The sequence below is a fragment of the Mercenaria mercenaria genome, chromosome 1 (genome assembly GCF_021730395.1).
Source record: "Mercenaria mercenaria strain notata chromosome 1, MADL_Memer_1, whole genome shotgun sequence".
In the NCBI taxonomy this organism is placed as follows: Eukaryota; Metazoa; Mollusca; class Bivalvia; order Venerida; family Veneridae; genus Mercenaria; species Mercenaria mercenaria.
In genome coordinates, this window is record NC_069361.1 from 80,027,718 (window position 1) to 80,041,372 (window position 13,655).

General features: G+C 34.5%; 1 protein-coding gene across 2 annotated transcripts; it reads left to right on the forward strand.

Moving 5' to 3' along the window:
* Positions 1-2: 2 nt before the first annotated feature.
* LOC123532674 (uncharacterized) lies at positions 3-13,641 on the forward strand. Of its 2 annotated transcripts, none has more exons than XM_045314220.2 (10): positions 3-107; positions 2,460-3,821; positions 4,428-4,443; positions 4,741-4,801; positions 6,657-6,731; positions 7,183-7,249; positions 7,555-7,659; positions 8,048-8,122; positions 12,841-12,958; positions 13,383-13,641. In XM_045314220.2, the coding sequence occupies exons 2-10, from the start codon at positions 2,649-2,651 to the stop codon at positions 13,526-13,528; spliced, it is 1,836 nt and encodes a 611-aa protein (XP_045170155.2). In that variant the 5' UTR covers positions 3-107; positions 2,460-2,648; the 3' UTR covers positions 13,529-13,641. The 2 variants fall into 2 exon arrangements, with proteins under 2 accessions (XP_045170155.2, XP_053408131.1); XM_053552156.1 differs by having other exon boundaries at positions 7-116.
* The last annotated feature ends 14 nt before the right edge of the window (positions 13,642-13,655 follow it).

The following is a 13,655-nucleotide window of genomic DNA, read 5'->3' on the forward strand; positions in this document are numbered from 1 at the left end:
CAAGAACGGCGCCATTTGAAATCGATGCCGTGAAATTAGCTCCGAGAAAAGCAACATAAATTCGCGATACATTACACGTTTTTTGTTTGTTTTGTTTTTCATTTGTGGTAAAGAAGGTTCAGTTCTATCTGTTATGATGATTTATTTGAATTGTTTTTGAAACTATATTTTTATCTTTTGTTTTCTTACATAAAATCTGAATTTCTACTTCCTAAAACTGTAGCACGTCACCTAGTCTTATGTTAGACTTGCTACACACACATTTGACACCCCGGTTCAGTCTGCTCTTTGAATTGTTCTCAATTTCGGATGCTTGTAGATCCAATATTTCCAGGGCACGTGCCTCCTTTATTAAATTGTCCAACGTAGGATCATCTCGTAAAGCCTTCCTACGTAACCATGTGGAGGTACAACCTTGAATATAGGGCTGTCATCGATAGAAACAATATCGATGTATCAACGATATTTTTTTGTCGATCGATTATCGATTCCCATTTTCAAAAATCGATATTTTACAGAGAGAAAAAACTATCTAGATAAACACTCAGACCCTCAAAAACTATTAAGTTCACAACAGTCAGGGGTGTAACTGTTTCAAGTTATCACTTTTTATAACCCATTTGAGTTACTGCGTTTATTTTCATAACTTGTTTCAGTTATCATCAAATATTACAAAGCCCTTTTGTGTCAATTCCTTATTGTGAATGTGACTAATGCAATCATTTCCTGAATCCTTGGTCTTTTATCTTTCCAGCTATGCAGTAATTTCTTTTACGCAAGGCTGATAAAGTCTTACGCAAATGGTTTTAAAGCTATAAAACTCTTAACATCCCATTATGCTCATCAGGCCATGATCAGACTAAAAGAGAATTTTATTAACCACAGTTTTCTACTAATTACACTTTAAAGGTCACTTTGTGAGAACAGCAAAAAGGCTTTTTTTGAATAACTTACCTGAGTTATCTATATTTTATAACTAATACAGGTTATAAAATACTTGAAAAAGTAACTGAAATAGGTTACATAACTTAAAACAGTTACACCCCTGACTGCACAAAGTTGTAAGTTTGGATAAATGCAAAAGAGAAGTGAAGGCAAAATAAAAATGAAAGATTTTATTAATTTTTATTTATTTCTTTTATTTCATAAATACAAATACAACACAATCAAACAGTAATATGAAAAGTAGGCAATAAAACTAAAAATAGCATTTACAGGAAGGTATATAGTATGCATACGAACAAATAGATTGTTAATCGAACTTAATAATCGATATATCGTTGATATTTGTCTTCTGATATATCGGTATCGTCGATATGCCTAAGACCCAATCAATGACAGCCCTACTTGAATATGATTTGTGATTTAATTTCTTTGTCTGTGTCAGGAAATTCGCAATTCCTGCTTAATGCCCTTAGTCGCGTGTGAAAACTGTCTACGTTTTCGCTTGAGTCCTGTTTTGCCTGTTGAAATTTGAAGATTCATACTCGGTGCACTTTTTTGGTGCGAAATATTCAGTCAGTTTTGTTTTTGCGGTTTCTTAATCGTCCCTGGTGCCTTGCAATGTATCAGATATGTCGTTGCCTTCTTCCCCTACGTAGTGAAGAAAAAATGCACGTTGTCGCGTTTTGTCTTTGATATTCATTCCAATCATAAGATTTTCAAAGTGGTTTGTCCATTTTTTCCACCTTTTGTCTACGCCAGGCCCGTTTACACTAAATGTGGGAAAAACTGGTAATCCTTGTGCCATATTTATTGTCAAAATATCAGTGTTATTGATAAATGACAGTTATTGTAACAAAGGTGTCCAAAAGTGTTCTAAACTTTTAAGTTCCTGCTTATATGTGTAAACATAAATTCCAGCACTTCCTTGAAAGTACACTTTTTATTTCAATTTATTGTAAGTCAACTTTTTTATCCTCGTCACCATTGTACTGTATTGAGAAATGAGTAACTCAATAAAACTATTCTACAAGTTTATTTACTAAGGCACTACAAGTGGTCATATTGCATGCATGTATTCAACTAACTTATAATGGTATCAGAGAGACATCCTTCTGCTAGGGAGATAGTGGGAGGAGCTGCTATCACTTGATTGACATTGTATTTAACAACACTACACCGCCTGTGATGAAATAATGTATGGAGGGCATCTGGTGTCTTCCTCCACCATCAAAGCTGGAAAGTTGCCATATGACCTATATAATTGTGTTTGTGCGATGTTAGACTCAACAAAAACAATACCCTTTACTGTTGAGAAAGACATCTTAAACATACTGTCATGTTTTTGCTTACCTCAACCATATCCATATCTTTATGTAAATAATGAGGACAGTGAAACAGCCACAAAAATGAATTGTTGAAGTGTACTTTTCTGAATTGTAGAGATGATTACATTTTGTGTGTACCTTTGCAAAGAATATCAATCAACCTTAATGTTTAATGCTTTTTTGTTCCAGGACTGGTTTGAATTCTGAAGTTAAATGATTATGAAGTCATTCTAGAATGCTTTTAGAATCAAACAGAATCAAGTTACTAAAGTCAAGATTATAATCTAGTGCCAGCTGTTAGTACTGTGACTATACAGGTGAAGTTCGGCATTCAGACATAACATCCATTTTCTTAGAGTGCTGAAGCTACTGAACAGGATGGGTAAATTCAGGGAACTTCAGAACAGTAGACAGAAAAGGAAAAGTAATAATACTAAAGTAGATTCTGATAATGAAGAAGAGGTTTGTTCTCCAAAGAAACACAGCAGAGTTGAACAGAAAGTTGTTCAGAAAGATAAGTTAAATGCTATAAATGATACAAGCTCAGACAGTGACTCTGATTCAGATGAAGAGATGGTAGTTGAAAAACTTAAAGGTAAATCCTTTGAACATGTTGAAGAACTCAATGAAAATGACAGTTCAGACTATGATGATGATGTTGTCAATGATGATGGTGATGGTAGAGATTCTGATGTCAGTGAAAATGCTGAAAGTGATGATGATGATGATAATGATGGTGATGATAGTGATGATGATGATGACAGTGACAATAATGGCTTAAATAAAACAACAGAATCAGGTAAAATGAAATTTTATAATGCTGACAAGCTTACACTAAGTAGTAAATCATTGCAAAGTGGTGATAAAAAAATTGGAAGTGAGATTTCTTCATCTGGAGATGAGGATAGTGTTGATTCTAGTGAGAGTGAAAGTGACAATAGTGACAATAAGGAGACAGTGAAAAGCGGTACTAAAAAAGGTGCAGTTAGATTAAAAACAGCACCTGTCAAGAAAAAACAGCAGAAAAAAGCAGCAAAAAATACCACTGGTATTGGCAACAAAAAGCAACTTAAGAGAACTGTGAATGAAAATTCAGATAATGCTGAAAGTAGTGATTCTAGTGAAGATGATGATGACAGTGATGATGAAGAGAAAAATATTGAACATAAAAAAGAAACACACTCCAAATCAAAAGTCAGGTCTAATAGTGGGATGCAAGAAGATGAAGAAGGTAGTAGTTCTAGCAGTGACGATGAGAGTGATAATGATAATAAAAGTGATGATGATGAAACAGATAATGACGATAAACAAGTAAATTCAAAATCAGAAGTTAGTCAGATCAGTAATAAACATAAAGTGGACAGTACAGTGACACAAGGTGTCAAAATGGAAGTGAAAGAATCATCATCAGACTCTGAAAATAGTGATTCAAGTGATGATGAGGAGGAGGAGGAGGATGCTGCTGCTAAGATTACAGATGAAAATGACGATGTTAAAGGCACTGCTACTTCTGGGAATGGCTCTGAAAATGATGCAAGCGGAGATGAATTTGTAAGTTAATTCTGTTACTTAGTGAAATTCTGTGATCAATTTTTAAGGGAATAAAAATCAATAATTATGCAGTTATAGTTCTAAATATCCTGGGATTCTGTTTATATGTCTTTTGTATAAATCACTTTTAAGTCTTTGCCTGCTGGCGGCAGTAATTCTGCCTTTGCGACCAGTGCAGACCAAGATCAGACTGCACATCCGTGCAGTCTGATCATGGTCTGCACTGTTCGCTATTCAGTCAGTAAATTTTCAGTAAACACCCCTTCGAATAATAAATGGTATTGCCCAAATTGAATGATGGACCAGTCCATTATAGAAATTTAGCAGGCTAAGGGTTAATATACATGATTTAGGACTTTAAAGTTTATAGACAAATGGCAGTTTCATAGAGAAGTCATCATTTTTACCATCCTGTAATTATATGTAAGGTATTCACAGTTGTAAGTTTTGATAGAAATCAAATGGTTTTCTGACAATTAGAAATTTCTTTTTTTGTACAGTAGGTTTTTTTCTTGGGTAAGTTTGGTATAAATTTGAAATACCACATGACTTTGGTTCAGTACAAATGTATATAAATTCTAATGTGTGTTATTATACTAATTTCAGGCTGCTGTGAAGAAAGGTAAAATATTTAGTCTCTTCTTTATATCAAAAAATCATCTTGACAGTATACTTCTTATTACACTTTTTAGTTTCTTTTAGTTTCATGTGTATGATGTGTCCGAGTAATTATTTCCCTTTATTCTATTAAATCAGTAGTTGCTCTATAACTATAAACTGGATAAAATTTGTTGTCATTCAGAGTTTCAGACTTGCAGATTGAAGTGTGTCTGTCCTTTGTTGCTTTTTCTTTCAGCTAAAAATGCAGGGCCGAGTGCATAATTTTTTGTGTGTTAAATTTTGTTCTCATTCATTTTAGAGTTAGCTAATATTCCACTAGAAGATTTGATGAAAGTAAAAGAGAAATTGGGACTGAAAATGTAAGTAGCTATCTCTTGAAAACATCTGTTTATGGAGTTGTGACCTTTTTCTGATCTGAAAGCATTTATGTTCTGGTAAATTGGATGCTTTTTCAGTGTGTCATAATATTTATTACGTAACAATTTTTGTGTTTCCTTCTACAAGAGGAGATGATTTGTCTTGTTTGCCTCGCCTAATTTTTGGAGCTGTTGATTTTTTTTGCTGTTATGTCATTATGTACCATTATATTCAAATTAAGGAGACATGAATGTCTGGTTTTTTGTTTAGTTCAGTAAATTTAACATGTGAATGCTTTGTGGGCTACTAGCCATCCAGTGCATTTTTTGCCATGGATAAGCCTTAAGCCTTTTGTCATACTTTGATTTAATCATTTCATTTTGTAGTCACAAAAGTTTTATTTTGTGGGGACATGAATGTATGGTGTTATAATTTTAATGATATAAATAGATGTATTGGTCAAGAAGGCAGGAAAATTTTTATCACCATGGCAGCTGGGGTTCGATTCTCAACTCTGTCATGTTTTTAGCTCGACTATTCGAAGAATAGTCTAGCTATTCTACTCACCCCGGCGTCGGCGTCGGCGTCACACCTTGGTTAAGTTTTTGCATGCAAGTACATACAGCTATCATTTAAAGGCATATAGCTTTGAAACTTATTTATTCTTTTTCTAGGTCAATTACCAACCTCACTGGGTCAAGTTCCATAACTCTAACATGTAGTTTGAGCAAATTATGCCCCCTTTTGGACTTAGAAAATTCTGGTTAAAGTTTTACATGCAAGTTACTATCTCCAAAACTAATGCAGATATTGAATTGAAACTTCACATGTGTCTTTGGGGTTATAAAACTAGTTGATAGCACCAAGTCCCATAACTCTGACCTTCATTTTGGCCAAATTATGCCCCCTTTTGGACTTAGAAAATTCTGGTTAAAGTTTTGCGTGCAAGTACATACAGCTATTACTAAAAGGCATATAGATTTGAAACTTATTTTTTCTTTTTCTAGATCAATTACCTACCTCACTGGGTCAAGTCCCATAACTCTGACATGTATTTTGGGCAAATTATGCCCCCTTTTGGACTTAGAAATTCTGGTTAAAGTTTTGCATGCAAGTACATACAGCTATTACTAAAAGGCATATATATTTGAAACTTATTTTTTCTTTTTCTAGATCAATTACCTACCTCACTGGGTCAAGTCCCATAACTCTGACATGTATTTTGGGCAAGTTATGCCCCCTTTTGGACTTAGAAAATCCTGGTTAAAGTTTTGCGTGCAAGTACATACAGCTATTACCAAAAGGCATATAGCTTTGAAACTTATTTGTTCTTTTTCTAGGTCAATTACCAACCTCACTGGGTCAAGTTCCATAACTCTAACTTGTATTTTGAGCAAATTATGCCCCCTTTTGGACTTAGAAAATTCTGGTTAAAGTTTTACATGCAAGTTACTATCTCCAAAACTAATGCAGATTATGGAATTGAAACTTAACATGTTTCTTCGAGTTTATAAAACTAGTTGATAGCATCAAGTCCCATAACTCTGATATGCATTTTGGTCAAATTATGTCCCCTTTCGAACTTAAAACTCTTTTGATATTTAACATTTTGGGTAATAATTTCCTGCTTCTGTGACAATATTTCGAATAGTCGAGCTTGGCTGTCTTACGGACAGCTCTTGTTTCTTTTGTCTTGATTTGGCATTTACAAGATAGTTTAGAAACAAAAATTCATGTTTTAATGTTCATGATTTGAACAAACTTCAATTTTACAGAAAGCTCATTTTTAGCCAAAACCTGGAGGTCAGTGCCTTGAATGATTTCACAGTATTCATTTATAAAGCCGTTATATTATAGGTTCAACAGAATCATGCATGGTGATAAGTTTGAGGAGAAGAAACAGAAAGTATTCAAAAGAGAAAATAAAAACAGGTAGGGAAAGTATTGAGAAGTAGTTCCTTAAATACAGTGTGTTTTCTCTGACAGGTCTGAAAATTCTCTACATAGTACATGTACACTGTTTCTAATTCCCGCATCGAGTACATTTGAAATACCAACTATGTATCTGTAGTGAGGCCAAAACTGGACATATTAATTGGATTTGTTGGTTGGAGTATAACTTATTCTTTGCTTTTTTAAAATGATTTAAAATACCAGTATCTTTTCATTTTCAAGACTTAATATCATTATAATTATATAAAATTTCTTTATAAACAACTGATCATGTGACTGAGCTTTTGGTCCTATCTGAAGGTATATAGTAAAGCCATTTCAGCAAAAGAGTGGTGCCATATTAGGCCATGTGTCCATAGTTATATGTCTTCTTTCTCAAATAACTGGTTATATGATATTGCACAATTAGGCCTGATGTTTTTCATTTCAGACCTATGGAAATGTCAGCAAAAAAACGGGTCCCTGTGTTACGTCATGCAACGGTAGCAAAAGAAAAGGTTAAATGCTTGTCATCTACCTTAAGCATTCTTTTTATAAGTTAAAATACTAAACCCAGGAACACTAGTTATGTTAACTGACAGTCATTACACCTATAAAAATAGTGTTAAAGTGTAATTTACTTTAAACTGATCAAATAAATGAGCTTTAAAGTAAATCATGTACTAATTATTTTTCTGTCGTCCTTTCCAAAAAATTTTTTTTCACCCTTGTTGAGAAACCTTAAGTTTGATGCAATGGTATACTATGTTAAATTTAAGAAATACACATTTTATATGAATTATCACCCAAATTGTATTTTCAGGTTAGACGTGATCCAAGATTTGATGATTTATCTGGAGAATTCCAGGACAAACACTTTATGAAAAATTACTCTTTTCTTAATGATGTTAAAAGTAAAGAGAAATTGGTAAGAATGAAAGAATTATATTCATTTTCTTTTTCCTAAAGTCATTTTCTTAGCTAGTTTGATTCACTTAATTTCATTTAAGTACATGTAACTGCACATATCTATTGTAATTACACATAACTGCAAGCAACTGCATCTAACTGCACGTAAATGTTAGTAGTCAAAATCTATAAAAACTTAAATGCAAACACCATTGAAACCAGCTGAGAGCTGACAAATTTATTTGTAGGATAAGCTTAGTAATGAAATCATTATAGACCCAACCTTCACAAGTTTTGAAATTTTTGAGACAGCCTAAAGTTTAGAAAATTTCATAGTTCAAGTTTTGCAGTAAATCTTTGAGATATGTTTTCATTGGAATAAACATGTTTGTAATTTGTATTAATAGCTTGTGCAGAAAAAGATGAAGAAGACCAAAGATGAAGACAAGAAGAAAGAACTGGCAAAATTGCTCAATAGAATGGTAAGTATTGCCCATGTCTTCAAACACAGAAACAGTAGAATACTTCAATTGAGCGGCACAATAAGAAAACCAGCATAGTGCATTTGCGACCAGCATGGATCCAGACCAGCCTGTGCATCCGTGCAGTCTGGTCAGGATCCATGCTGTTGGCTTTCAAAGCCTATTGCAATGAGAGAAACCGTTAGCGAACAGCATGGATCCTGACAAGACTGCACAGATGCGCAGGCTGGTCTGGGTCCATGCTGGTCGCAAATGCACTATGTTGGTTTTCTTACGGTGCGGCTCAATTGCTTTATTCCCTATCATGGCGTATTATTAGTCCCCTACTGGTTGAAAACCAGTTTCGGGGACTATAGGAATGCACTTTTCCGTCATTCCGTCTTTCCGTCATTCTGTCATTCCGTCATTCTGTCCGTCCGCAATTTCGTGTCCAGTCCATAACTCTGTCATCCATGAAGGGATTTTAATATTACATGGCACAAATGTTCCCCATGATGAGACAACGTGTCATACGCAAAACCCGGACCCCTAGCTCAAAGGTGAAGGGCTATTTTCCTGTCCGGTCCATAACTCTCCCATCCATGAAGAGATTTTAATATTACTTGGCACAAATGTTCCCCATGAGTAGACATGTCATGCGCAAAACCTGGACCCCTAGCTTAAAGGTCAAGGTCACAATTGGAGGTCAAAGGTCAACAAGGCTTTTTTCCTGTCCGGTCCATAACTCTCCCATCTATGAAGGGATTTTAATATTACTTTGCACAAATGTACCTCATAATAAGACGATGTGTCATGCACAACTTTCAGACCCCTAGCTCAAAGGTCAAGGTCACACTTAGCAGTCAAATGTTAACATAGCATGAACAGGGTCTGTTTCGTGTCCGGTCCATAACTCTGACATTCATTAAGGGATTTTAATATCACTTAGCACAAGTGTTCCCCATGATGAGACGACGTGTCATGCGCAAATTTCGGACCCCTAGCTCAAAGGTCAAGGTCACAATTGGGGGTCAAAGGTCAACAGAGTTTTTTTCCTGTCCCGTCCATAACTCTGCCATCCATGAAGGGATTTTAATATTACTTGGCACAAATGTGTCCCATGATGAGACGACATGTCATGCGCAACACCCAGTACCCTAGCTTAAAGGTCAAGGTCACACTGAGATCAAAGGTCAAGAGGATTTTTTTCCTGTCCGGTCTATAACTTTGTCATGCAGAGCAGGATTTAGATATCAGTTGGCACAAATATTCCCCTGGATGAGACAACATGTCATGCGCAAGAACCAGGTCCCTAGGTCTAAGGTCAAGGTCATATTTAGAGGTCAAAGGTCAAATTCAAGAGTGACTTTGTACGGAACATTTCTTCTTCATTCATGGAGGGATTTTGATGTAACTTGGACCAAATGTTCACCACCATGAGGCACCCTTGTTTTTAGAATTACGTCCCTTTGTTTTACTATAAATAGATTTTATTGTAACTTTTTTATTACTGGCGGTAGAGAAAAATCGAGACCACTTTTCTGTGGTACAGCATGCAGGTTACATCCAATTTTTAGGTGTATTTTGACCTATCTCTACCTGGTAAAGAGTTTCTTGTGGACTTATATTATTATTTTATTTTTTTTTTTTTTTAAAGATTAATTTCCCTTTGTTGTTACTATAAATAACTTACATGATAACATTTTTATAATCAGCCAAAAAAATTCAATATGAAAACAACTGTGGGTTTTTATATATGCACATTTTAATCCAAGAGTGTTGTTATAACATATTGTATATGTAGTACAATATTGTTTACACATCATTGACAGATATCAGTTCATTATGTTATACTGCAGTAGAGAAAATTAGGTGCCTTCCAGTAGGGGAGTTTGTATTGCATGGCAATACTTCATTCACTTGTTAAAATGGGGGATGGTTAAATTATGATTTAATAGTGTTTGTCATAATAATAAGATATAATGATAATCAAAACTGATTTATTGAGACAACAGTTATAAGTTTTAAGAGTAATGCTTGTTTTATTTATTGTTTACAGCTATACAGGGTGTCAAGTTACCTATATTTACCTATATTTTCCTATATTTTAGCCCTCTACCTATAATAACCTATAAAATCCTATATTTTGCCAAAATACCTATAAATACCTATAATCTGGAAATTTTGTGGTAAGCAAGGAATACAAAGGTCATTCAAACCATTAAAAAAGAAGTAATTCTATGATAATTGAGTTTATAAATATGCTGTTACCTTTTAGGCATTGAAATTTGTATTCCTTTAGGTGTAGCGACCCTGCCCAGCCCAGCTTTAGGAAAGCTTTAAGTAATGGAAGTTCTTTTTTCAATTGGAATATTTTCCATTTCTTAAAGCTTTCATGTATAAAAATATGAATAGGAAATGCACATGTTTTTATTTTGTTTTCAGAATAAACACGCCTTAATGTTTCATAATTAAGCCTCATAATGCCTGCTAATAAGAGTCAGTTTCGAGATAGGTGGCTATCAGAAGTAGATGGCAATGGACATGAACTGAAATTATGGTGTGTCAGGACTTCAGTATTGTTAATCAGCTTAGTGATGAAGATATTGTCTTGGGAGAAGCACGACAGGAAATATCAAACATGAAATCATCAGCAGCTCAGCACAAAGAAATCCTTGGAATTCGAGCATTCTTCACCTCAGTATCAAAATACTTGGTCACTCGACTTCCTTTCCAGAACAAACTTATAAAGTCATTAGGTTGCCTGACTCCAGTCAGAAGATTTGAAAAAGACTCTGTAATTGATGCTGAAATTTTGTCCAGGGAGATGCATTTTGATGAAAATATGACTGTTAATATTGTGGATGAATGGAAGGTATACCAAACAGAAGATGATTTGAAAGAAGAAGATAGAATTGACCATTATTGGAGACAAGTGTTTGTGAAGAAGATAGTGGGCAGCTCAAGTACAGATTTTTACCCAAACTTGTCAAGAAAGCTCTGGTATTACCACATGGAAATTCAGAGGTTGAGAGAAGTTTGTCAGTGAACACTAGTGTAGTGACTAAGGACAGAGTTGCCTTGGGTGAGAAAACTGTTACTGCCATCAGAACTTTGAAGGACATAGTTAAGTTCAGTGATCCTGTAGATGAGCAACCTCACAAAATACCATTAAACAGTGAAATACTTCTGGCAGCAAAAATGGCCCATAACAAGTATAAACAGAGGATTGAGACAGAAAAAGAAGAAAGAGAGAAAAAGAAACAGGAGAGAGAGAGAAAGAAAGGCTTGAAAAGAAAAGACTGGAAGAACTTGCAACAGAAGAGAATAATAAGACCTCCTCCATGCTTTGAAAAAGAAAAAGCACTGCTTAAAAAAGAAATGGAGATTCAGACAAGGTTGACTGTAGCAGAGGAACTGTTAAAAGATTGGAACAAAAAGCTTTCTAAAGCTGTTGAAAGTAGTGACATGAAAGGTGCTTCTGTAGCACAAATGATGATAGCAACAGCCACATCAAAGATAGAGGGTATAAAAAAGGAAATGGACAGGGTACGTGAAAACCAAAGGGAAGTTGAGCAGCAAAAGAGACAGTTACTGGTTAACAGACTAGATAAGTGCAGTTCTAAATCATCAAGCAAAGGAAAGAAACAAGAATCAGCCATATCAAGTTCCAAAAGCTCTGCCACTGCTTCAACAAGAACTTCAAAATCTGAACCAGACAAGCAAGCTGCCTCTTCTTCAAGTCAAGTCCTTCATCAGAAAAGCATTCATCCAAGAGAAAGAATGAAGATAAAGAAACAGATGCCAAGAAATCCAAGAAGGTCTAATGTAACAACATTATAGGATCCTGGGTCAAGGGACTCCATGTGTTATCATGTTTACAGAGATCATAGTATTCATAAGTATGAAACTGTTGTAATTTTGTTCTGTAGATGGTTTGATTATAATTGTTTTCTTTTCCATTCATGTACAAATGCAGGCCCAACACAATATTTTATACTTGTATTAACAATGTACTGATATATGTTGTTAGCAATATGGCTTGGTTTGCCTAATTCCCTGTTAAACTGATTTGAGTACCAGTATTGGTAAAGTTTTGTATTTTGGTGAATTAATAGTTTATTATGAAAATAAGATATATGTTAAAATGTTATTTGTTTAAAATCATAAAAGTAGCCACTTTTTCTGTTCCTTTGTATTTTATGTTTAATAAAAGAGAGTGCTGGTAGGTGGTGGAGGAGGATAAAACACTTGTCTGACTTGTTTTCGTCATTATAAGCAACCTATATAATCCTATATTTCTGGCCCCCAAATACCTATATTTCAGGATCCTACCTATATTTTTGACTCCCAAAAGCACTTGACGCCCTGGCTATATATAAAAAAAAATCAAGGCCAATTACATATTGGGTAAATATTCTGAAATATCAAAGATCTGTTCATATTATGATTTAGTTCCATTTTGAACAAAACTCCACCATAGCTTTCATACGACTTCTTGAATGAATTTCTAGCCCCTTCTTATCGTGCCAACCACAAATAGGTATCATCTTTTAAGGAGTGACACAAACTGCATCTATAGGGCATGACTGTTTTGGTAAAGTTATTGTGTGAACACATCATCTGTTATTTGAGACATGCGGGTCCTGCTAAGCTAGCCTTAGGTGGGCTATTTTGAACAAAATTGTGAATAAAAAGGCATTTTATTTCATAAATTTTATATTTTCTTCTTTAAATAGAATCAACAGGAGCAGATAGAGCAGAAAAAGAGACATAGAATGGAAATGGAACAACAGTGGAAGGAGAAAGAGAAACAGTTGGTGAAAGATGGAAAGACACCTTACTTCCTAAAGAAATGTAAGTTACATAGAGACCAGTCTCACTACTCATTGATCAGATTGGTTGACTTTGAGCTCAGTCTTGAAATTGACTAATGGCAAAGCTGTATTTGGAGACTGGTCTTCAAACTAAAGTTTTATAATTTTGAGATTTCATGAGAGTTTCATTTTAATCTAAACTGCTACTCTTAAGTGGGATATTCCAGTCAGCATATACAAACAGTGGAAGATTCTTATATTACGTAAAAAGCAGATGACTAAATATGGCAAGCATATTGGGAAAAGTATGTCAATAAATTACTATATGCATATAATTTATTTACTGTTGTTGGAGTTTAATAAAAAAGATAATGTTTGCTACTTACATATTTCATACTTATCGATAGATATGACTTCATGAATACCATTATTTCATACATGTTCAATTACCAATCATATTGCAGCTGAAAAGAAGAAACTAGAGCTTGCAGAGAAATACAAGGAGTTACAGAAATCAGGGAAAGTGGATCAGTACATGAGTAAGAGACTGAAAAAGAATGCACAAAAGGAGAAGAAAAAGTTACCAGGAAGACATCAGAGATTTATGTGAAATAGTCATTATTCAATACATCATACATTCAGTTTTGAATTTTATTTTTGTTTTTGTGTCTTAGTGCTGTTTGATGGTGAACAATATACTTGCATTAAACTGTCAGTCTGTCAGTCACAAACTTCAT